The sequence below is a fragment of the Chelonoidis abingdonii genome, chromosome 18 (genome assembly GCF_003597395.2).
Source record: "Chelonoidis abingdonii isolate Lonesome George chromosome 18, CheloAbing_2.0, whole genome shotgun sequence".
In the NCBI taxonomy this organism is placed as follows: Eukaryota; Metazoa; Chordata; order Testudines; family Testudinidae; genus Chelonoidis; species Chelonoidis abingdonii.
In genome coordinates, this window is record NC_133786.1 from 9,799,894 (window position 1) to 9,824,657 (window position 24,764).

General features: G+C 47.5%; 1 protein-coding gene across 4 annotated transcripts in view; it reads right to left on the reverse strand.

Moving 5' to 3' along the window:
- Positions 1–1,051: 1,051 nt before the first annotated feature.
- Positions 1,052–24,764, reverse strand: part of IGSF9B (immunoglobulin superfamily member 9B) — a 100,440-nt gene continuing 76,727 nt past the window's right edge. For 2 of the 4 annotated variants that reach the window (XM_032802403.2, XM_032802402.2), the window contains exons 13-20: positions 22,858–23,033; positions 21,658–21,884; positions 21,225–21,309; positions 19,435–19,596; positions 18,061–18,106; positions 14,218–15,855; positions 3,206–3,327; positions 1,052–2,395 (exon numbers count right to left, since the gene is read on the reverse strand). In XM_032802403.2, the coding sequence (XP_032658294.1) occupies positions 2,172–2,395; positions 3,206–3,327; positions 14,218–15,855; positions 18,061–18,106; positions 19,435–19,596; positions 21,225–21,309; positions 21,658–21,884; positions 22,858–23,033 (2,680 nt within the window). In that variant the 3' untranslated portion in view covers positions 1,052–2,171. Of the gene's footprint in view, positions 2,396–3,205; positions 3,328–12,478; positions 12,525–14,217; positions 15,856–18,060; positions 18,107–19,434; positions 19,597–21,224; positions 21,310–21,657; positions 21,885–22,857; positions 23,034–24,764 lie in introns of those variants that run through there. The other 2 variants (XM_032802405.2, XM_032802406.2) reach the window with 2 other exon arrangements.

Below are 24,764 nucleotides of genomic sequence, written 5' to 3' on the forward strand. Positions count from 1 at the left end.
AAGAATAATAGTCAAAGCATGTGTTAACCATAGCAAGACTGGTGAAAATGTTGTGGCCACCCCACTTGGAAAAAAAATCAACCTTGGGAAGTATACAAGTGAAAATCCTGTGCCTTGGAGATTCTGTGCAAAGAAGTACCTCGGTCCTCCCAGGATTCACCTGAGACCTTCTACATCCTGAATTCACTTAAAGCAAAAACACCCATGTGAAATACTTTAAGTGTAATTGTTTTATTCCCAGGCAGGCTATGATCTTAGCACTCCAGCACAAGGGAAGAAACGCACGAAGACCTGGATGCACTGTTTGATCTTGCCACTTAGAAAGTGCCAAAATATAGGAATATAATAATACTTCACATTTATATAGCACTTTTCATCTGTAGACTTCTAGGTGCTTTATAAAGGAGCTTAAGTATCATTATCTCCATTTTACAGTTGAAGAACCTGAGGCACAGAGTGGTTAAGTGACTTGCCCAAGGCCACATGAGTCAGTGGCTGACCCAGGAATAGAACCCAGGGATCCTGACTCCTAGCCTCACATTCCATTCACTACACCAGAGTTGCCCCTTGTATATAGACCAATGCAATCCAGAGAGAAACTGATGGACATATGAATCAGTCCAACTAATTTGAGTAGAAAATACACTCTGGTGAAGAACTGGAATGGCATTGGTCAAAGGAGGAGACCATAACTCCTCAGACTGAATCCTCGGAGTGTTAAAACCCAATGCATCTATCATATTCATTCTAAAACTGGGGTGGAGGTGGAACAGGGGAGGGGATATATCAGCAACGTATTTAGAATGGATGCAAGGTGACAGAATTTGTTTCTACTGCTTGCAGCCGGAAGCAATTATTCAGCCCTGGGGACCAAAAGTTACCTTCCAAAAGCTCTCTCTCAGGCGTTGTTGTGTATGCCCTATTTACATTCATCAGTGGGGCAATAGACTGGAAGATGCAGACTGAAGTTCACACTTTTTTGTGGCGGGGGGGGGTACACCAGTTGAACCATTTCCATTCACACACTACACGGGGGGGAAAAAAAAAAAAAAAATCAGTTCTCTCTCCTCACTTTGCAACAAAGGTTAAAAAATGCAAACACTCCTATAGTGAGATCTTGTATTCTAAGACTTCATTAATTTTACAAAGTGAAGTACAGAACATTACTAAGAATAATAATAAATTGGCAATCTATACCCCCTCCTCAAAGTTGACAAAGTCTAGTTTGAGACAGAAGATCCTTCGATTTAAATTCCGCCTTCCACCCCGATCTTTGCAGGTTTGCGAAGAGATGGTACCATAAATTAACAAGTTTTGAGAGTGTGCATGTACGGGACCTTGCACGATTCCACACATCTACTTATTCTGGAGTTTGAGGGGGGTGGGGGTTGGACAGAAGTAAAAGATCATTTGTGTTTTTGTTACCCATCATCCTCAGGTAAAAAGGTGGAGAGCCAATGAGATTTGCACTGGTAAAGTTTTCTGGGATTATTTTAGAATAATACATTACAAAATTATCAGATTAACTGGGTCATCAGTTCCAATCTGGATTGTTCTGTGTCACTTCATTGTTTTCTGTGGAATCCAAATGATTCCTGTGAATTCAGGCCATTTGCTTACTTCCATGTTCCTACCTAAATACACACTGTATAAATATACATTGTAATCTGCATATTTTTTTAAGCTATACATACTTTTGGAAACCAGGATGTACAATCTCATCCCTCTTCTAGCACTCATAAAACTGAAGCCGTAGCGGAGAGGGGGGGATTCAAGGGACAACAGATTCTTATGACAACACTGAGTTTGAATCCTTCTCACTCTGAGCCCTGCAAATCCCAACCTCACCTTTTCCTGTTCCAAATGGCAGGGGGTGTGAGAGGCGGGGGTATTTTCCCCTCCATCCCTGTAATTTGGGATATTCCTCCCTGCCACCCCCCCACTGCCCTCATGATCTGCACTAAATGGAAGGTGTCCTATGAAGGGGAGAGCCTCTCCCAGTGGTCAAAGCCTGGATGCTGGGTTCCCTGGATGTGATACCAAACATTCAGCTTGTTGGTATGAGAACCCAGGCTGAAGCTCACACCTTGTCTCTCCCCACATGTGTCTGTAGCTCATGATCTCTCTCCCTCCTTCCCCCTCTCTTTGAACCTTCTCTCGCTGGCGCTATGCTAAAGTAAGGTGGCATGCCCGCCAGAATCATCGTGGTCCACGCTGTTGAGAATAGCTGTCTGGTCCTCAGGGAGCTGCCGGTGGCAAAGGTCATCCTTCAACGCAGAGAGGCGAGCGAAGGGATCCTGACGAGAGTGTCTCTTCTTCTTGCGGAGGGAGACCGCTTCGTCAGGCCACAGTACCTGAGAGTTGGGAAGTTGCTGAACCTGGGAGGCAGAACCATCTGAAGAGGAAGAGGGAAGGAGAAGGACAAGAGGATTAGTGATCTATAAAAATGCCATGAGCCGACATGGTGCTTTACAGAGCGTGTAAAACAAATGCCTGGACCCGGCCCTGAGAAGCTCACAGTCTAAATCAGGATAACGTACCAACCTCCGTGGTTTGGCTGGGGAGAAGGTTAACATAGGATGCTCAGCTGATGGAGGAGGGTTTTTGGAGGGATTTAATGGAGAATAGGAAGAGGAAGGTTGTTCTAAGTGTAGGGGACAGTGCGAAGGAAGGCACATAGCTCAGCAGGGGGGTAGGAGACAAAGGGAATATTCACGACAGAGGACCTGAGGAGAAGATAGGGGGCAGGAGGAAATGACAGCAGAGATGTAGGTGGAGAGATGTAGGAGGATCTTGAATTTAAATAGACAGAGCCACTAAAGGCATTGGAAGAAGGGTCATTCCAGGGCTCTCCAGATAATTTCAGGACTACAAAGGGAAGTTATCCCCTTCCTCTTCTGGGCTAAGATCTGGACTAACATCCCAGGGAAAAAAAAAACCAACAGGAAATGGGGCCTTCCATTTTACAGCTGAAAGGAGCAGGGAAGCCCCTGTGGCCTCATGGAAAAAGAGCCTGCTTCCTTTGTAAGGAATTGTTGAGCAAGAGAATAAAACATAGGTTTTATAGTAGCTCAACAGAGACCTTCAGACCACGGGCCTGAATCAATTCCCATTAGAGTCAGAGACTTTAATGAGCGTTGGATCAGGCTTCAAACAGAGGATGGACAGGGAGACTAGTGGGGAGTCTTGTGATCCTCACACTCACTGGATTGTTTTCTGGATTTTGAGGAGCCCTTGGATGACTTTTTGGGCTTCTTTATCCGCTGGTATTTCAGAGCTTCGAGCCTCTCAGGTGCAGCAGCATTCCCGGATGGAGATGGATGTTCTCTAGAAAGGAAAAGCAGACATGTGCCATCAGTGGCCCCCTGTCACACTCCAGCCAGAAGAGTTCTCGGGTGGGAAGGGACCCGTCATCCTCTGCCATGGAAAGGAAAATGTGAGGAATCCTGGACCGATGGAATAAGGTCAGCCGGCTGCACTGGAGCTAAATACTACGCTGGTGGAAACATGACACCATCTACTCACTGCCTTAGGGACAGCTGTAGTTTCCCCCACACACACACATACATACTTCCTGTCCACTGTTTCCCTCCCTCTCATACCATGGATGAATGTAGGTCAGGCAGAAACAGGTAAAGTTTATATAGAGGTGTTAGGCTCCAGCCCTGGTTGTTCCTGTGGACAGAATCAAAAGCCTGCTGATGGCTAAGCTGTGGAGGAATTGAAAGAGCCACACTGTAAGACAACTGGTACCGAGGCTCACATCTTAAAAATGCATTTGTTTCTGTAATTTCAAAACCATTAAAGTAGGTAGAAAGGGGCAGATCCTATGTCCGACAAGGCACTTCTGGGAACCCGCATCAAGGCCCTTTAAAGGAAGGGAAAGCAAAAGGCGTATGGAAACAGGACAGCGGCACCCATGTTACCGCTATGCGCATCGAAAGCTGTGGCAACAGTGGCCCAGACAGACAGAACGCAAGCGGTGACCCTTCCCTTCCCCAACCCCACAGCAAAAACAGGGACCAAACGGCAAACAGAAACACGAAGAGTTTACAGGCCAGCATTGTTGGGGCTGGCAAGTTGGTACCCCCTTCCAGGATCACGGCTCTGAGCCACAACACACAATAAAATAAGAGTTGATGATAGGTTCTGTTTAATCCTTCGATGCCAGGCTTCGGATTTTCTTCCCCAGTAGGATAAGACAAACCAGGACTTTGAAATTAAAGTACTTACAAGAGATTATCGAGGGGCAGGGCGAGTTTCCCCAGCCCATTTCACTAATTTATTTACGGCTGGTTTATTCTTCCACCAAAGCCTGTTACAAGGTAAATATTTTCTCTGGAATTTGGTGCACAGGAAACAGGCTCTTTGCTTAAGTTTTTTTTTGTGTGCACTTCTTTCTAGTCTGCTAGTCCTTCCCTGACTAGAAATTGGAAGACAGGACACTGGGGCCAGGGGAGTATAGGAAAACCTTTCCCTCTGGACGAAGTCTGCCCAACTATATATTTTCCAGTTTTCACAAAGTCTTTATTGACTTTCCCATTCTTCTCCTTGTTTCCCATACCTTTCCCCTGCCAGTTCTATCTTGAGGCACCTCTCTGCCAAAACTGAAAGTTTGCTATCCATCAAAGAAAGATTCTGAGTCTTGACAGTTCGGACCAGACTAGAGACAAGGGCTGTACTGAAGCCTTCACACAGCTCAGTTGTGACCTGCAGTTCTCTCAAGCCTTGGAGCCCCTTGTTCCAGCGGAGTGCCACAGTCCTGACTAGCAGGCAGAGTGCCAAAGAGTGGATGGGGGGAGTGTTGAGATATGAGCACATGCCCATAAGTGAATAGGCCAGGTCCACAAAGTAGTTTTCACTGTGAGACCAAGCCAATACTCAAACCCAGCTCTTCTGAGATTTAATTCACTGAGCCTCCAATACATTCACACCTTTCAAAGTAGGAGGAGACATTCTTGGTATCATTACTGACTCACTCACTGGAGACGACTGATCAAATTGTCTCAAAATACTGTACTTGCTAAGAGAGGGGTAGCTCGTAACATTTCCTGAATTCCCAGGCTCTCCTCATCCTGGTAATGTTATCAAATGTCAGCCTGTCCCCCCGCATCTCCTGCTATATGCCAGGTAAATGCTACGGTCAGACAAAAAAGTCTGTTGTTCTGCATCTCCTGGGGATGCACAAAGTTTGACCATGCTTCATAGAAAGTTCTGAGAGGAAGAGGAAAATAAAGGCAACAATTCTTTCCTGAGTGGCAGTTTCCAAGAGTTAGCACCAGCAAGGAATACTGCACTTACACCTTCCGCACATCAACGGAAGGGTTCAAAGAAAGAGACTTGGCAATGGGGGTAAGAATGGGGTGTCTATGTGTCAGATCATGTACACTTCAGTAACACTCCCCTTAAAGGGTTAATCTGAACCCAAATGGGAGCTGGTCCTCTGTTCACACTTCACTGCATTTGAGATTAACCAAGAGTAGTCCAGCACTCTGGGATTCTCATTTGCTCCCATCAACTCCCCTGTGCTCATCGTCAAGGCAGCAGAAGAAACTGAGATGAAACCGATAACCGTGGGGTTGATGGAAGATGACATGTTCAGAGAGGCAAAACTCACTTTTACATGCCTGCTGCATGGCAGCCTATGGTAAAAGAAGTGGGGGAATTCTAGTTTTCCCATACAAAGAGATAGAGAGCAAATAGGGCAGGCTAGAGCAGCAGAAGCAAAACAAGATTTGGACAAAGACAATGATTACCTTGGCCAGTGCATTTTCCACAGATAAAAGTGGGATCAATGGAGAAAATATGCAAGGACCTAAAGCCGGTCCGGTTTGCCTAACAGTCTGTGGGGAATCTGCACTGCTAATGGCCCTAAACCGAAGACACTCTGTCACTCGGATGCCAGTGTGAACTCTCCTCTATTGGCCATCTGGAGCCCTCCCAGAGATAAATCCAATACACAGAAGATTCTTCCTGTCCAATGTGGAGCATTAGTCAAGAAACCAGCCCCTGATTCAACAGCAGGTCAGGAAGAGGAGGATTTGCCTTTCCTTTCAATGCTCACAAAGAGAAAAGCAAACTACAAAACACACACTCAGTTAAGTTAAGGCTTAGGTCTTAACCCTGAATTTAAGACGCCTGAAATTGCATGCGTCCTTGGAAAGCACAAGAACTTGCAAGACACATGAAACCCTATCCTGCGTTGCAATCAGATCAGGTCTGGGGAGGACTGAAAGAAGTGGGGGTTGGAGTAGATACTTGGATTCTGTTCTCTGCTCAGTCACTGCAAGAGCTTGGCCAAGTAACTTATTCCTCAATGTGTCTCCATTTCCTCATCTGCAAAATAAAGATAATACTTACTGCACAGGGGGCTTCGTGAGGCTTAAAAAATGTTGCAACATGCCCTGATACAAGACATCACAGAGGAGTTAGGTATCTGTGGGCCAAACTCAGGGCATTCCATCCATTTAGCTGTGAAAATCTGGATGTGGAAATTATTCTTTATTCTCATCCTGTTCAGCTGGTGGCATCTCATTGTAGTCGACATTTGTTCAAGGAGGAAATCCGAGTGTTTCGTATATACAGAACCGGCCGTCCCATTACTCGATGCCACTTCCCTCATTGCATTTTGGGGGCAAGGCCACAGTGGCATGGTGAGAGACTTTACGCTGGGACAAGACGAGCTGATGCGGCAAGTGGCTTTTTTAGCAGAAGGTGCTTAGCTAGAATACTGCAGGCTGGTGACTTCCAAAGTTTTTAAAGACACTGATATGACTGGCAAAGTTTCTTGATTTTGCTAACAGCACTGAGAAGCGTATAGAACGTAATGAGTAATTTGATTGAGCAGCTGGGAAACAGCAGATGCAATTGACGCTGTAAGGTTCAGGGTATAAAACAGCTTCTTTCATATTCACCGCTCAAGCACCGACGTCCAGATTTGACTAACGTGCAAAGAGACAGATCCTCAAGACCATGTCTGATGGAACAGCTCAAACTCCCCACAAAGCAGGCAGCATTAGCTTCAGCAGAGGACAAAACACCTTTTTTAGACAAGCTACAATTCCCTCCTGTTGGAGTCAAGTGAGAATTTCACCCTCCTAAGATGGGCTAGATTTAGGATGTGTAAGAGTGATGGGGCTACAGTTAAATTGCTCTCAGGAAGCCAAATTTTGCCTCCAATGGTGAATACAGGGTTATAGCTTAATTTTAGAAGCTAGCGTCCCCATAACATCTCGCTATTTGGTGTACTCTGATGAGCTACACATTATTTTATGCCGCTGAAGAACAACTGGCACAGGCAACGCTAATGGTTGCCCTCCTCTGCACCCAGCTTACACACACATTACTCCATGCCTGATTATACTGAGTTTTCAGTTTTAGGACAATGGGATACAAGCAAGTGCATGGCTGCTATATGCAGGCAGGTACTGAGTGAACTTCTCTAAATGGTTCTGACAATGCAACTCAACCCTGACCAAGAGTGACCCATTCCAGTCCTGGTCTTCCACCACAAGGTGAAACAGCTTCTGCTCTTTAAATCCTGAGCTGAGAAGCAGTTCTAACCTGCAGCACCTATTCCACCGCTGGTCCCCACTGCCACACAACTATATCGATACCGCTCAGCCTTGAGCTGTAGCAGCCCTTGCCACTTCTACCACATGCCTCTTCTAAGAAGATATTAGCAATTGTGACATTTATGATGCTAGAAAAATGCCCACTAGAGATTAGGATGAAACTCCATCAAACTCATTTCCATTTGTTCTCTAAAATAGGACTTCCCAATCCCCCATTTCCAGCCACACAGAGCCAGTGCACTAAACCCATGTTTCACCATAAATAGAGTTTGATCTCAGGTGTCGTAGATGTAAAGAGTGGACAATGGCAGAGGAAAGGACAGGTACTCGCCAACAGATTTATAGCCTCTCCACCACCCTTTCTTTCTGCAGTCAACTCCAACTCTCCTGCTGTGATTGTTTCTAAGACCAACAAAAGACCTCTCACTCCTCCTGCCCGTTCTGTAGTGTTTTGGGCAGAAGCCTACGCACAAAGACCATCCAGAATACACCACATGTGATGCAGAGGAACCTGTCCCTGCACTCATTCACTCTGGAGCACTGAGTCATAACAGGGCAAGGTAGCTTTAAAAACGTAGCAGGTATTTTCTACAAGGTTCTGAAGTGAACTCAGATCCCAGACTCTACAAAGCATCAGGTTTGGGTCAAAAGAACTAATGGAGAAGTTCTGTCTTCAATTTACCCACACGTCCAGATAAGCGCGAGTCAGAACCATATGGACAGAAAGTTACTGAAGGCGCCTCACAGTTATTGTGGGAGTGCACAAAGCACAATATCTAGAAGAGAAGAGCGAGTTACAAAGCTTGCACGCCTCACCACTCCTCCTTAGCGGAGCTGAAACAAAAAGTCTCCAGTATCCACAGCAAGAAGGGCTTTATCCCTAGGTTAAAAGAGCAGCTCCACTAGTCCAGCCCAGCAAAGAATCTCTGCTGCTATTCTTCAAATACCTTTGTATGTAGGAAGTTAGAAGAGTGGCAGACGAAGCCTAGGGAAGAACTGCAACCCATCTTCACTAGAATGGGAAGCCAAGTCACAAGAGGAAGCAGGAAGATCCCAGGGTGCAATATAACAGTCTTCCCTCACCACACACATCTTCCCTGACTCTCTTCCCTTGAGCAAGTGGGCAGAGAACTTCAGCAATGGCTTGGCAACTAAAGGTCTGGTGTGAAACCATCTAGACAGCCTATATCCCAAAGGTTCAAATCCTGGCCAGGTTTACTCCATCCTACACCCTTATAAACTCCATTGATCAATATGGGGTTCTTTCATGCAAGGAAATATTACAAGCTAAGATCGGTTGTGTGCTGCATGGACACTAAAGGTCCCATGAGACTTTTCTTAGGAGTAGGAGTTTCCTCTTCCCCTCCAGTCTTGTGCGGGATTGACTTCTGCCTCCAACCTAGAGGATGCTGTGGGTGTATCACTTGGGATCAGCTTAGGATCCTTCAAAATCAAAAGATGCTAGAGAACACATAAGTCACACTCCCTTTCCAAAGAGCTGCTGCCAAGCCACAACCACCACAATGAGATAAAAAGGAGCCGATAAGAGCGGGGAGCACACTGGAAAATGGCATCCCGTCTACAGGTCTGCAGACAACACAACTCATCTATACAACGGACTTCACCATGCTGACAGGAGAGGAATAAGGAAGAAAGAGAGGAAAAGAAAAGAAGAGTGGGAGAGGACAGGAAGAAGAAAAAAGATCACAGAGGGGAAAAAAGATGATAAATGCAATCAGGAGTCAGAAAATAAAGAGAAAAAGAAAAGAAAAAAGAAAAGAAAAAACACTCAGACAAGAGGACTCAACTTCTCCAAGCGAGAGTGGGTGTGAAACACATGCAGAGGATCAGCACATGGACAATCTTTAAAGGGGAACCTAGTTGTTTCAAACTGAACCAGAAAAGTCACTGTCCTCCCCACACTGGGGGTGGGGCAGCTTCCTCACCCATGGAATGGGCATGGTTTTGCCACCTGCACCTAGGAGGCATCAGAGGCTTTGAGTACCAGGTACTGACTGTGCTGTCCAAAGGGAGGAGAGGAGCTGGGGTTGCCAGCACATGACAGCCTAGGATGCAGAGGTAGCACAGGTGCTCGCCTGCCTTCCCTGTGGTTTTTGGGTTTCCTACTGCAGCGAGATGACAGAACCAACTCTTCCCAGTTAAGAGACGTTCACGGCACATTGAATTCAATTAAAAGAAAAGGAAAAGTTACTAGTGCTAATCTGATCATGGCATAAATTACCCACACCCTTAAATAAAACTTGCCTTCCCTTCACACAACAAGAGATATTGCAAAAGCCTTCCCACTCCAGCCATGCTGGGGGAACATAAACCAACACTGCATGCAGAGAGTCACTTGTATCCCTCTATTTGCCCACAACTGCCTGTCCTATCCAGCCTGATCTGCATGCATCCCCACAGCAGAGATCCCATTCATACTGCTAGCAGTGCCCGGCTACTGATGGGTAAGCCACCACAGAGCTCAAACCACATCTCCCCTCCCCCTCTCTGCTTTTATTACTGCAGCATAAAACCTGGCTGGTCTGGTATAAAACTCCCATGCCCCTGATCCACTGACAATTTTACGACACTAAATGATAAAGAAATTACATGGCTGCGCTGTTTATGGGATTTCTTTCTTATTAGTATGCAGGATTTATTATCCCTCTGCCTTCCCCATTCAAGATAATGGCTCGCTCCCTCCCCTAGCTGAAGGAGAACCTGACAGTGAACCCAGGTTCGACTACAATGTATTCTGCCCCCAAGTCCCAGAGTAAAATGCATTTCAGTCCCTGGTCATTGGGCCTTTGCTGACGGACATTTTTGTGGCTTGGCCGCTGTTGAGGTCTTTTATAGGCACGCATGAACATCTCGGCCTGGAATCGGCATGAGAAGAGGATTGAAAAGGTTTAAGGACTGCCATGGGTACCTGGAGTGGGGTGTGAGGTCTGAGACAGAAAGTTTCCAGGGCTAAAAAGAACACCCTGAAAGGAGGACCTCTCTCTCGGTGGCTTATGAAGCTCTGGAAAGGACTGAAGCCGTCTGGTTGGCAGCTATGAGGGTAATGCTCCAAAAGGAGACAGTAATGAAGATGCCACTGCTCCCTCTATCAGTCGCACACTCTGCACTCTCCCCCAACCCAGATGGGTCTCAGTGCGACAGACCCACCAGTCCGACACCTCATTATCTCCCCTGGTTGAATGTCCAAGTCTGTATTGCCCTCCCATCCCCCCACAACACACCCTCCAGACATCCCCATCTGTCTCCCTGATCACAATTCTCAGAGAGAGCTAGGATTGTATCCCTTTGGGTATCACTTCCAGCTTTTGCTAAGCTGTAACACTATACCCAGCAGGTCTCTTATCCAGTCACATGGGCACATGCTTGGGCTAGAAGCTGGATCTTTCACTTTGATAAGCAGCACAGGCACAGCAGCTGTGAATTTCTGGGAATCTGCTGCTCTATGGGTGCATGCAGACTCTCAGATAGTGAAAATGAAAGTAGGCCTGGGACACTACATCCCTGGCAGCCAATGCAGTTGGTATTGGACTGCGTGTCACTTCAGGTGACCTTCACTTCTGGCCTTCAGAGCTAGGACTTGGCAACATCTAGCTTAGAGCACAAAAGGACTCAGTGAAAGGAAGAGGAGGAAGCTCAACCACTACAAAGAAGTCTGGAAACAAGTTCCTTTTTCTCTCTTCCATTTCTGTTCCAGGACCTCGCTATATCTGTGAAACTGCCCCCAGAAAGTCTCCACAAGGTGTTTTCCTGGAAAAATCTTGCAAGATTTGCTTAATTCACTGTAATCGTTGTTGGGTTTGAAGCCAACATGCAAGATTTCATTGAGAAAATTTCAGAGAGAGGTGAGGTTTCTATTGTAATTGCATTACTACAGTTCAAAACAGAAAGATTTAATACTGATGAGTTGAAGATATGCAGCGTACCACTGAAAACTGCTAAAGGAAAAAAAAAAAAAACAGGACTTCTCTGGTTTAATACAATTTAGAAATCTTGGGAATGAAAGGGAGGGGGGAACCCTCGGCTGTTAAAACTGGAGAAGTATTTTGAAATTGGGTTCTCTTTACTGAATTCATGGAATGAGATCGTGGTCCTAGATAACTGTTTGCTAGCTGATGTCAAACTGAAAGCTACTATTAGGTGTGGCTGAACACATGCCCGTTTCATATTGTTAGTCTCTTATTTGTATCCACGTGATATTTTAAGATTTAATTGTCTACTAACACTAAACATTTATATAAAACACTTTCACAGACCATTTCTCACCACTCATCTGGGTAGGTATTACTATCCCCATGGCCAGAGGAGGAAAGTGGAAGCATAGACAGGTGAAGTGACTTGCCCAAGGTCATGTGAGTCAGTGGCAGAGCTGCTATTAGAACCTACATGTTCCTGGCTCCCAACCCTGTTCAATCCACTAGACCATGCATCTCCCTACAAAATACAGAATAAGGAGCTGTCTACCCTCCTCAACAGGCTTTAGGATGACCAGATAGCAAGTGTGAATAATTGAGACAGGAGGTGGAGGGTAATAGGAGCCTATATAAGAAAAAGCCCCCAAAATCGGTACTGTCCTTATAAAATCGGGACATGTGGTCACTCTACCAGGCTTGTTCCCACAAAAGTAACAGCCATACCAAGTCTTTCTACTTGTATCCTGACTGTGGATAGGCCCCTCTGAACCCGTGAGAGCACTGAGGCACTGCTGAGTGGGAAAACCCAAAAGCCACAGAGACCATGTGTGCAAAAGTTTTGTCCTAGTATTTTACAATTCCTTATTCCCCTTTAAAGGAAGAGATGGGATTGGAAAAGCCCCTTCCATGCCCCGCTCCCCGCCACCCTCCGACAGCCCCCACGCCATCCTTTCGGACATGGATCACCCTTACCTATTGAGCTGAGGAGAAGCTTGTCTCGACAACACTGCCCAGATAGCTGAGATTAATCAAAAACAAAGCAGTTAACAACACCCACAGGAGCCGAGCTCCGCAACACATCAGCACGTCAAAAAACGCCAAAAGGAGAAGTATTGGGTAAAGAAAACAAAAAAAAAAAACCCAAACCGAACAAGGCTGGAAACAAAGGGGAGAAAGAAACAGAAAAGAAAGATCAACAAAGCGGATGAAAACACTGCTTAAAGGCGCAGACAGTGCTCTAACACAGGACAATTCTGTGACTTCCCTATACTTGCAGGGCCTCATCAAGGTGTCCTGGCTATATTAGATTGCTTGAAGACACATTATTTTATATTATATATACATATATATATATATTTTAAAGCCACAAGGGAATTGATTTGAGGTTCATTTTGTTACTACGGAGCTCCCTTCAGTATAAGCACCCCTCTCTGACCCATTCACCCAGTCTCTAGAAACCAGCAATCAACAACCGTGCTGAATGGGCTAATTGGGTTTCTAAGGATTTAAAGCTTCCAGGTACCAGAGAGAAGTAGTGAAATGCAAGGGGCACCGCAGGGTGAACAGCCAGGCTCCCGCCCCCAAACCTTGCTGTTTTCCTGATGTGACACTAACCTCCTATACTGCAGCCAATGCTGGTAATACACGTTTGGACATCTCCCTTCCTCCTTGCCTGCCCCAGCTCCTCTCTCCACTGAGTTTAACTGCACTGAGCTTAATAGTTTACTTCAAGCCATTGATTCCCGAGCTCCAGGAGTTGAGGGATCAAGAGTTTAAGCCCCACTACTTGAAAAATAGAATTTAAAACAAAAGACCAAAAGGATGGAAGGAAAACATCTACAGGATCTAAGGTGCTGCGAAAGAGACAAGGGAAAGAAGAAAGAGAGGCAGAGACGGAGCGAAAGAGAAGAAAAACAGGAAGACGCTTTTGCCTGGCGCAACCCTGGTACCTGGAAAACCAGCCGCTGGAGTTTAGTGCAGCAGCCTCGCTCTTGGGGGCAGGATCTGAAAATACCAGCAGCTTCCTGGTTTCCGTTCGGGTGAATTTCTTCTCCTGACATGTTGTTCATGGGACTAAGTCCTTGCACCCTCTCCCCACCCGAGTCTTGGGGCTGCAGCATCACTTTTGGAGATGGAGCGGCAAGGTGACCTTTGTGGCCATCTCTGTGGGTTGCTATGGTCACTAGACTTTGTGGGGAAGGGCAGAAAGAAGCCAGAGAGCCAGGCACACACTAAATGTTCCAGGAAAGTCAAGAGCCAGGAAATAAGAAAGGAAACTGCCGGTGACCCTTGGTCACTTACCCAACAAGCACAGGTAACGAGACCCCTAATCTAGTTCCTTACATGGACAGACCCTTTTCTACACATCTGAAGACACAGACACTCCCAATCCCAAAGAGACTTGTGAGGAGTAGAGCAGCTGTTGGAGATAATGCGCCATGTATGACCGACTGTTCTTCTGCCTATTTAATCTACTAACATGAGCAGTGTCCTAACGGTGCCGGTAGCGAGAGCCTCATCAGAGCAGGGTCCTACCAATGACAATTGGAAGTCACCTCCAAAAGGGATGCTGCAGCGTGTCCAGACCACCCCTATGATTTCAGATGATGATGATCATGATGATGATGGGAGGAGGGAGTTGGAGGCAATGGGTGAGGTGAGGTGGGGAAGGAAAGGCAGATAAAGGGAAGCTAAAGGATTCATACACTTACCCCGAAGTGGATAATGTTGTCTGTGTAGGCTCAGGTCTGAGAATTTCCTCCCCAGCCCTCCTTGGAGAGGGAATTTGTCCAAAAACATCCATACTGTCCCCGGGAAGGGAGGGGCACTGAGAGGAGGGATAGCCAGTGGCCAAAGAGGTGAAGGCCATGGCAGGTCGGTAGCTGGGGCTTTCTCCCCTGCTGCTTTGAGCTGGGGAGCCAGTCGACGGGGTGGACTTGCGGGAGAAGCTGACTGCCGCGGGGGGCTGCAGTGTGATCTCCGAAATCTCCGCTTGCTGGATGAGACCCGGTCGCGGTCTGGCACGTGCAGTCAGCTCGGGGGAGCTGTTGCGGGAGCTGAGGGGGCTTTGGGTCAGAGGGGAAAGCCTCGAAGGTTGTAGCACCACCTGATGTAAACTGGGCTCAGCCCTCCTGACTTGCCGAGGGCTAGGCCGAGGTCTGGGTTGGGGCTCATACCACCTAGTGTCCAGGCCAAATGTGCTTGTGCCACTGTGGCTGACTGACTCGGATGGTTCATGGTAAGGCAACACGGGTATGCCCATACCTTGACTGGTATGTCTTAGCTGCCCTTGACTCGCCATAGGTTGCATAGGTTTGTCCTGCCATTTGGTGGTGGTGGGCACAGAGGGTTGGCTTCTGCCAGGTGGCTTGCCAGTCCAACTCTTTGGTGCCTCCAAGGGCAGAATGCCAGGGTAGGATGCAGGGACCTGGAGGGAAGAAGGGGGCAGGCCCCTAGGAAGACAGGCCGTCAGCTGCACACACTCTGCCACCTCGCATTGGTGGAGCTGTTGAGGGAATATCATGGGAGAAGCCTCCAGGCTGCTGAAAGGGAACTCAGCCCTACCCCATGGCTCAGGAGACTGGCCCCCCGTTGGCGTCTGAGTCAGGGGCAACGTGCTGTTGGAAGCATTTTCTCCATTCTCCTCGGGGATGGTGGGGTGTCCAAAGGGCCCCTCAGGGTGCAGAGGAGGGGACGACATGACAGAGCTGAGAGGGCTGACCTCTGACATGTAGAAGGGCGGAGGGTCCATCTCCCCAGGACTGCTGCTGCTGAGGTAACCGTAAAATTGGCTGTGGTGGAAAGGCCTCGGGGCTGGCGGTCTGGCCTGACCAGTGGCCTGCAGGCGGCTCTCCAGAGCACCTGTGCCCTCTAAGCCCCTGTGGAATCTGGGGCTGTATGCTGGTGGCTGAAGGTAAGATTCCTGGCTGGAAGAGAGAGGGGTCAGCTGAGATTTGAGGGCTGCCACAGATGAGGGCACAATGGGGTCATCATTCTCTTCGTCTGACTGGCGAAATTCAGGGTACATGTCTGTCTCCTCCACAAAGGGGAAGCCCTCTATCCGGCGGGTCTTGAGCGAGGGCTCCATCTCTGAGGGGTCCATGACAAAGCGGCCATCAGGCCCACGGCTGATGAGCTCAATCGGGGTAGTAGCCTCGGCTTCAGCCTCAGCCTTGGAGACACTGTACTTCTTGCTGCTAATGGCCCTCTTGGTCTTCTTGTAAAGGGACAACTCCTTCTCCTTGCTGGGGCTCAGCATACGCTTGCCCTGCTGGCCTTGGTCATCAGAGGACTCCGAGGGGGGACGGAGTGTGCGGATGCTCTCGGGACTCACTTTACCGGAAGACAACCTGGACCACAGAGGAGAGAAACCAAAAAAAGGGGGTGGTGGTCATGGTGAAAGGAGAAAATCTGGGGCTTGCGCAGCAGGATCACAGGCCAGTTGGGCACAAAAAGAAAAAGCCTTAATTGTTCCCAGAAAAGGGAGGCCTGGAAGAATTTAGTGTGGGCATTATTATGATGGCAGAAGCTCACGTGGCTCTAACATAGGTCCCAGCAGTGTGCTGGGCAGAGGCATGTGTAAGAAGACTAAAAACAGGTGGCCACTACTTCTCTCCTCCCCACCCCCAACCCCCGACTCTGCCAAACAGAGAAATGTTTCATCTTCTCTCATCCCCCACTCAAGGAGGCAATCCATTGCTATTTCTTGCCGTTAGCTCCACAGACCCATAAGACTGAATGAAAACAGGTCCAGAGCTTAGCTTCGGTTTGGCTAAGTACCCAAAGGTTTGTATGTTCATTTGAATTATCTGAGCCTCTTGCAAAACTAGGCTGGGAAACCTCCCAGTAAGATATTCTCCCTGGTATGATTTCATTTCTAGTGTTTCAGATTGCAGTTGGGGAAGAACAGCACAAGGACATACCTCTTCCAGAATTTGGCAACTTCTGATCCCAGCTCACAAAATGAGAAGAAAAAATACTTATGATTTTCCCCCAACCCTGGAGTGTAAGGATTAAGGCTTGAAAAGGAAGAAAGAGGCAGCTTCTCAGAAAAGTTTACCACCTCCCCTACCATTCCCACCACACACACACACAGAGAAGTCTTGGGACAAACAGGATTAGACACCCAGCTTCAGCAGATCCAATTGAGATAATGGAGGCAAGAAAATTGACAAGTGTGGTCTTCTCAGTGAAATGGAAGAGCCCACAGGAGGGAGGCGAGGGAGAGGACATCAGCAGAACAAGATAAAAAAATATCAACTGTCAGGGTCAGCACAGGTCTCTTGCATGATGCTCCTCAAGCTACCACATGAGGTGATCAGAGGCCAGACTACTACACTCGCACCAAAGATATCCCCTGACTCTCTACCCTTGCTGGCAGATGCACTGAGTACTGCTGATGGTCTCTGGAAGGAGTTGAGACCAGTGGAACACAGTGATCCAGGGTCTTTAATGGAGTGTGGAGAAGATAAAACAGGGGAATCTTCAAGTCAAAAAGAGTTGCTCGTAGAACTCTAAATTTCCCAGTTACAAAACAAAAAGGTGAAATATTCTTAGATACAGTGAAACTTGTTTTAAGGATCCACCACTTCTTTTAAGCAGCCACTCAAAAATTGCCAGTGTCAGGCTACCAACACATTGAACTGCATTAGTAGGAGCATTGCCAGCAGATGGAAGGAAGTGATTATTCCCCTTTATTCGGCACTAGTGAGGCCACACCTGGAGTACTGAGTCCACTTTTGGGCTCTCCACTACAGAAGGGATGTGGACAAATTGGAGAGAGTCAACAAAAATGATCGGGAGGCTGGGGCACATGACTTACACGGAGAGGCTGAGGGAACAGAGTTTGTTTAGTTTGCAGGAGAGAAGAGTGAGGCGGGATTTGATAGCAGCCTTCAACTACCTGACGGGGGGTTCCAAAGAGGACGGAGCTCGGCTGTTCTCAGTGGTGGCAAATGACAGAACAAGGAGCAATGGTCTCAAGTTGCAGTGGGGGAGGTCTAGGTTGGATATTAGGAAAAACTATTTCACTAGGAGGTTGGTGAAGCACTGGAATGGGTTACCTAGCGTGCTGGTGCAATCTCTGTCCTTGGAGAGTTTTTTTTGTTTTTTGTGTTTTGTTTTTTTTTTTTAAAAAAGGCCCAGCCTGACAAAGCCCTGGCTGGGATGATTTAGTTGGAGTTGGTACTACTTAGAGCAGGCGGTTGGACTAGATGACCCCCCGAGGTCTCTTCCAACCCTAATCTTTTATGATTCTAAGAATTCCACCTCAAAATAAGAAGTCCAGAACTACTCCCTTGGGAAATCTCCTGTAACAGGCTTCATTCGCAACACTTTCCTCCACTTCTGCTCTAAATCCAGGCAGTCTCTTGCAGCCTATTCTGTTCCAAAGACTTAGGGAACACCAAAAGCACCAGACCCCAGGATCAGCTGACTTGAGACACTCGACATCAGATATTTTCATTTCCTGCGGGCAGCATCCCTACAAAGAAGTATCTCCAAAACTATCTGACAGAACACAGCCTGAGTGGCACCTCTAAGGCGGAGATACTTACGGAGACTCCAGACTCTTCCTGCAGTGGGTTATCGAGAGAGGAGGGTCTGGAAAAGAATAAAAGGGGGAGTGAAGAGAAAATTCTAAAGAGGCGCAACTACGCAGAAAGAGGAAACAAAAATCTTACAATCAACAGCAAGAAAAAAAAAAAAAAAAGACACTCAACAAGAGGCCAAATTTTGGTTGTTCTAGTGCTTTAATAGTCGCAGACAAAAAATAACTCCAGACAGTTTCCTATCCATTCTGTTATCACCAAATCATACACACTAGAGATAAAAAAATTAAATAAAATTAAAAAAAAAAAAAAAAAAAAGTGTCCACCCTCCGCATCCCCAGCCCACATAAATTTCCCTGCGGGGCATCACTGTCTCAGTTTATACAACTTAAGTGACGAGGCTTCCACCACTTCCTTTGGGTAAATTCTCTATAGCAGGAGTAGCCAAACTTACTGACCCTTGGAGCCAGATACAATAAATCTTCAGACGTCTGAGAGCCACAAAACACTCACAACCTGCCTTGTGGGGTGGCACCTGCTGGGGAGGCGCACCTGGCTGAAGCCCTGAGCCCTGACACCCCTCCCACTCCGTGGGGGCTAAAGCACCGAGACCCCCCCCACCCCTCCCCTGCAGGGCAGAAGTCCCAAGCTCTCTTCCCCAGTCTGGTCAGCAGAGAACGTGGGGGGAGTACTGCAAGCTACACTAACTGTAAAAGAGCCATGACTTGGCCACTGCTGCTCTGTAGTCTAAAATGCAATATTTCTTACGCTATACGATCCATGGAACACCAGTGATATGAGCAGCCGTTCTTGGTGGCCCTCAAAAGGAAGTGACTTGAGAACCAAGCACTGGAGGGCCGTGGGAAGGGAAGAGTCTGCAAGGAGGTTCTCTCCCCAAGAATGAAAAATCCCCAAACCTAAAACTCACTGGCCTAACAGATATTACCATTAGGAAGGTCCCCCTGCCACCTCAGCCTAGAAACCTGTCTCAATTTCATCTTCATCCCCACCTTGCCTCTACCATTTCTGATCACAAGTTGTTTCAGACCGCGGCAGAGGCTCCAGTATAGCCAGAACGCATCTCTTCCCTCACGCTGCTCTAGCACACAAGCACTTTCTTCTTCTTTCGCAACGGTGAGATATTGGGGTTCTCTCAAAGCGAGCCTCCAGACCTCAGCACACATCTGGCACTTGTTAATTATTTAACCCATCTGTTCCGATTAGAGGTGAGAAATAGGTGGGAAAGGAAGGGCCAGGATCCAAACAGTCACAGCTGAAGGATCAAGTAAGGGCAAGCTTCTCCTGAAGATGTTCGAGACACAGACAGGGAAGATGACCACAAAATGCCACAGAGGGAAAATACAAAGTAAGAGGGCTCACCTTTCTTGCGCTTGAGCTTGCGTTTGCGTTGTTTGTTGACAAAGCAGGCAGTTAGTGTGCTGAAGAGGATGGCAGCAGCCAGAAAGCAGATGGTGGCAACAATGCCCGCCAGCACGGGTCGGGCCAAACCATCATCTGTCAAGTCAGGCGGAGGGAATATGTCTGCAGAAAAATGGGAATCCTCTGAGTTATAAAAGAAACTGTTCTCCACAACCAGAGGCCTCACCACTGTTTGTAAAGTGAGGTTTGCACAGGGCATGTAAATCAGGTGCAGAATTGGACGGTTCAGGGGACTGGCGTTCGGGTTCAGAGCCTTTCCCAACTAGGTTACTGGTTTAAATCAAGCCCAGAGTGGTAGTGAGTAAACATTTTCTAACTCTCAGATGCCTGGGAGGTGGCCTATGAGATACTTTTGGGTCTCAGCCCAGAGCCTAATAAAGACATATCCACATCACAAAAGAGCATCACTATTGGCAATCTACTTAACTGGAGAGCAGTTATAGCATTGGCAGTAGTACTGGAAACTTTGCAGGGCTCACCTCTAGGAGTTAAAGGGGAATTCAGTCCCTGTGTCCCCATTCAGTCCTTTGTCTTTCTGAGGAGACTACCCACAAGGAGACCAAATGTGATGGTAGTTCTCCCCCCTATCTCCCCCACCATGTTTTATATCATGCACATCACTGTGGTGTGCAAGTGCCCCAGAATTAATGTGCATACCTGCCTATTGGATATGCACTGAGACCCACACTATCAGTACCCACAGGCCACTGAACAGTTATCCAACAACGTTCAGCGTTTGCTGATTTGGCAGGATTTGAATCAGCAAACTTAACATCAGCTTATTTATAAGTGTGTGTACATAATTACTGGGAAGTGATTTTACATGATTTATGCTAACTACTTGATCTATCCACTTAGATGTTCATATCAGTGTTTGTAAACCCATCACTAGCATCAGCTTGCAGACCTTTTGGGGCTGAGACAGTAGTAATTGACATTGTGTAATTACATCTGGCCATAAGCGGAGGTCAGCTACACACACCACAGCTAGCAAATTCAGGCAGGCAAACTACAAAAGAGGAATCTAACGTTAAAAAAACCGAAGTCAAGTATGCAACTTGCATCCAGCAAAGTGCCTCTGCATAACACCACTTGAGGGCAGTGCTAACCTGGATTTGTCCTGTACCCAGCACAGTTGAGATATCATCGGTCTCATATCAGGAGCAGGTGTAATTTAGGTTCCCATAATTCTTATTTCCATCTCTCCTTTCCTGGATTATATTTCCTTCCTTCACAACTTGCTATTTTTTATATGGTAGGTTCTCCTGTAGACCGTGAAATATTCCTCTGTGCTGTAGTGTATGCAGGGCTGCACTGTGCTTTCTTGTGCTGCTGTGTGTTGCAGTCCCTTTTGTGGAGCTACAACACTTTTGTTTTTACTCCCTGGTGCAGTATCACATGGCTATGTATGCAGCTTTCTTTTTCATGTCAATGATGCATATTTCCTGGGTCGGAGCACTGTTCTCAGTGCATGTGGCAGAACTGTGGTGCACTGGGACTCCTTGGTTTGGGCTGTGCTCTGTTATTTGGTACCATATTGTGCTCTGTTACAGTATATAACACCGTGTTTTGCATGGGAGTTGCAGAATACTCCATTTCTGGTTATGTCAGAGGGCCCTCAATTCCCAAAGTACCTGGCAGGATCAGACCTTGCATCTCACCACACTGCAATATTGCCTTCCCATGTTGGGCTCTGTGCTTAAGTTGTTTGGGGCTGGAAGGAAACTTACCTGTACTGGAGACACCTGCAATGTTACTAGGCTCACTGATGAGGTCCTGCATGACAGCCAGAACACGGAACTCATACCAGGTGTCCTACAGCACCAAATACAACAACATGAGCCACTAGTTAGAAGCTTTCTTCAACAATTTAGCACACCAAAGCAAATCAGACACCAGGATGCCTTCTCCAGATCTAATAATGGGAATCCTCAACATTGTTCTAGAGGAACTGCCCTTCCCCTGTGCTGATAAGGGAATTTGTTCTTCACTGAGTCTAGACTTCGGGACACCAAATTAGCCCCTACTGTAACAGTGACAGACATCCTAAAAGTATTCACCGAATGCTCTCCCAAGGCTGCAATACAGATGGTTCACAATCATTAACCCAGGACATAGGCCAATCCATTATAAAAACCAAAGGGCTCTCCGGCCACCTCTTACCTGAGACAAATCCTTGGCGAAAAAGTCATTGTCACTCCCCAAGATGGCATCATCCAATATCTCCCACCTCTCCGCTACGCGGAACTCCATGATGTAATGGTCAATTGGAAAGGTGTGATTGGCTGGAGGAAGCCAAGACAACAGGACTCCTTGCTGCGTCCGATTGGCTGTTAGGCACCTCGGTGGGGTAACCAGCACCAGTGGCTCTGGAGTTGTTACAGGGAATGCTGAAGACACACGGGACAGGGAGGGGATGGGGCAGAGAAAGCATTCCGTGGAGTCAAGAAAAAAAAAAAAGTTCTACCACTGGCTACTTTCTCCTGTTCACTGCAGTGTGCACATGCTCCCTTCTCTTCTCTCATCCTTCCTCTGCAGATCCAACACCACCAGCAGCTGTGCTGGTTAGGATTTAAGCCTCAAGAGCTGTGACTCCACAGGTCTCAAGGCATACACCAGCCCCCTGCAAGATTTACAGGAAAGGACCGCACAACGGAGGAGCACTAAGACCATTTTAATAGTTTTTCATAAGCACTGGCCATTGGCTGCTGTCTGAGACTGGGTAACAGACTAGAGGGACTCTGGTTTGATCCACTATGGCAGTTCCTACTGCTCTGCAACCTGTAGGTTTAAAGACATGCAGCCAAACAGGTAGCATCAACAAGGTCTCTTCTCTGAAAGATGCCAAGAAGTCTTTATGAGAAAAGGAACAGCCACAGATACAAGAAGGCTAAGAAGAAACAGGGATACAGTCTCAAAGTCCACTCATTCCTGGACCTTTCTGAGACCACCCACAACAGAACCAGCAGGAATGGCGATTCTGTGCTGTGACCTAGACTGAGATAGCGTGTACATTACAACCGGTTAGTGCCAATGAGTTTTGGTTATTACCAGCCTGGGCTGCATGTAAAACAGAGACCTGGAGGTAAAAGGTATTGAGGTATGAGACTCCTGAGCCAACAAGTCACCACTCAAGACAAAATTTCAACATTTATCTCTGCAATCTGGTGAATCCCATGGTGCTTGATGACTAAGCCATGGGGCATATTGGTACTTGCCTGGGCAATGTCACTGGCACCATTAACATGAGAGCGGGCCCACTGAATGTGACCAAAAGACCCTGCCTCATCTCACTACCCATCTCCATTCTCTTCATATCCAGGGACTGAGCTGCTTTATTATCCCCATGCTGTCTCAACTCACCTAGCGTGTTCACAGTGACCACCTCACTGAAGGCGCTTGTACCCAGTTTGTTCTGAGCCAAGACACTGAACTGGTAGGCGGTCTCTGGTTCCAGGGTGTCCACCAGCAACCAACTGGGACCAGTTGGTACCGGAAGAGACAGCCAGTCATGGGGTCCAAACTGTGCTCTCTTCATCCTGGCAAGAGAAAAGACAAACAACTCAAGTGGAGGTGCTTTTGAGAGAGTGTGAATGAATGAAAAGAAAGAGGACCGACAGAGAGCGCCAATCCCTTAAGCAATAATGGAACTACCCTGAATGAGGGGCTGGGTTTCACATACCACCTTGTCCACACACATTGCTGGTAAGATTGTGACACCTACAAAAGTGAGTTGCCTTGAAACTGAGTCAGAGAAGAGAGACTGGGACAAAAGCTGCAGCGGCACAGGAGCCAGCAAACAGAGCTGCTAGCAGGGGAGTTTCAGTGGGAGTTCTGTTGGAGGAGCAGGTTTTTGTAGTTTGTGGATTGTATTGGTGGAGTTTGTGGTGATGAGTGAGTGTGTGTGAAGGTGCTAGGGCCATGTGTGGAGAGAGGATGAGCCTTAGTGGGGCGGGGCTTACTGATTAGGGGTCGGTATAAGTAGCCTCGGGTATCAGGCAGCGGCACAACAGTCAGCGAAGGAGCCAGCAACAGAGCTGCTACAGGGGAGTTTCATGGGATTCAGGGAGGGTGAGGGGAGCTAAGGCAGAGGAAACAACAAGCCAGAGAAAGGGAAGGGGCAGGGGTGCCAGCAGCCCAGTGCGTGTTGGGGGCTTGTGCGGTTTGCTGGACTGCAGGCAAGTTGAAGGCCATGACTGAAAAGAGGCTAGCCGGTAGAGAACACTGAAATGACCGGATGTGGAGCTGTGGCATGTACAGGTCTGGAGGGTGGCAACGTGAGACGGATTTTGTCTGCATGAAGTGCGCTGATAGAGTCTGCTGGAAGAAAAGATAAAAGGATGGAGATGCAGGGAACTTGGCTGAGTTTAGAAGGGGTTTGAGGCAGATGATGGAACAAGACATCATAGGCACAGGGGATAAGCTCAGACGAGGCAGATGGAACTAGGACCAAGAATTCGAGAGGCAAGCTGCTGGGTGAGGAGTGGACGGTGGAAGCATGTAGAGAAAGCAGAGGAAAGAACGGGCGAGCGATCGGAGAAATAGGAACTAAACAGGTTTGCTGGTTCGGAAATGAAGATGGAGCTCAAGCTGTGCTCGTGAAGGAGAGAGGATGAAAAAAGACGAGCGCTAGTCTGCAAGGAGGGGAGGATCAATGGAGGCGACACCAAGTTGAGCCTAGAGATTGCAGGGCGAAGTACGAATTGTAGAGGACTTGTGGACGGGTGCGGGGATTAAGATCGGAGATACACTGGTCACCAGGAAAGGCACGTCGTACGGATCTGGAGACTCTTTACTGAGAAGAATAGACAGGGTAACTATGACTGATCGGAGAACAGCAGGGTGTCTGTCTGCTCGGGGTGCTAATAACGGATGTAGGACTGGCTGAATAAGATCACGGAGCGGGAAGAATCCTTATTGGTCTTCAGTGGAACGAACGGCTTAGTTCTCACTGGACTGGTATCAAGGGAAGGACTATGCAGACTGGGGAGACGTCCAGGAAATTCGAGCTCAGGTGATCTTCAGTGGATCGCGGTTCCTAGAGAGGGGACGAAGGAGGGAAAATATGAGATACAGATGCTAAGCGTGGTGATAAAGAGGATCTTGGGATTAGCGTCATTGGAAGCATCGGACAGACGATGTTTCGTCTGGAATGCGACTTCCTAGTAAGTGAGTGGAAATGCCTTAGATGGAGGCTCGCGCGTCATTAAAGAGTTAAACTAGGTAAGTGGGGGAGATGGTGGGGATGTTCCGAGATTTTCCACGCCGAA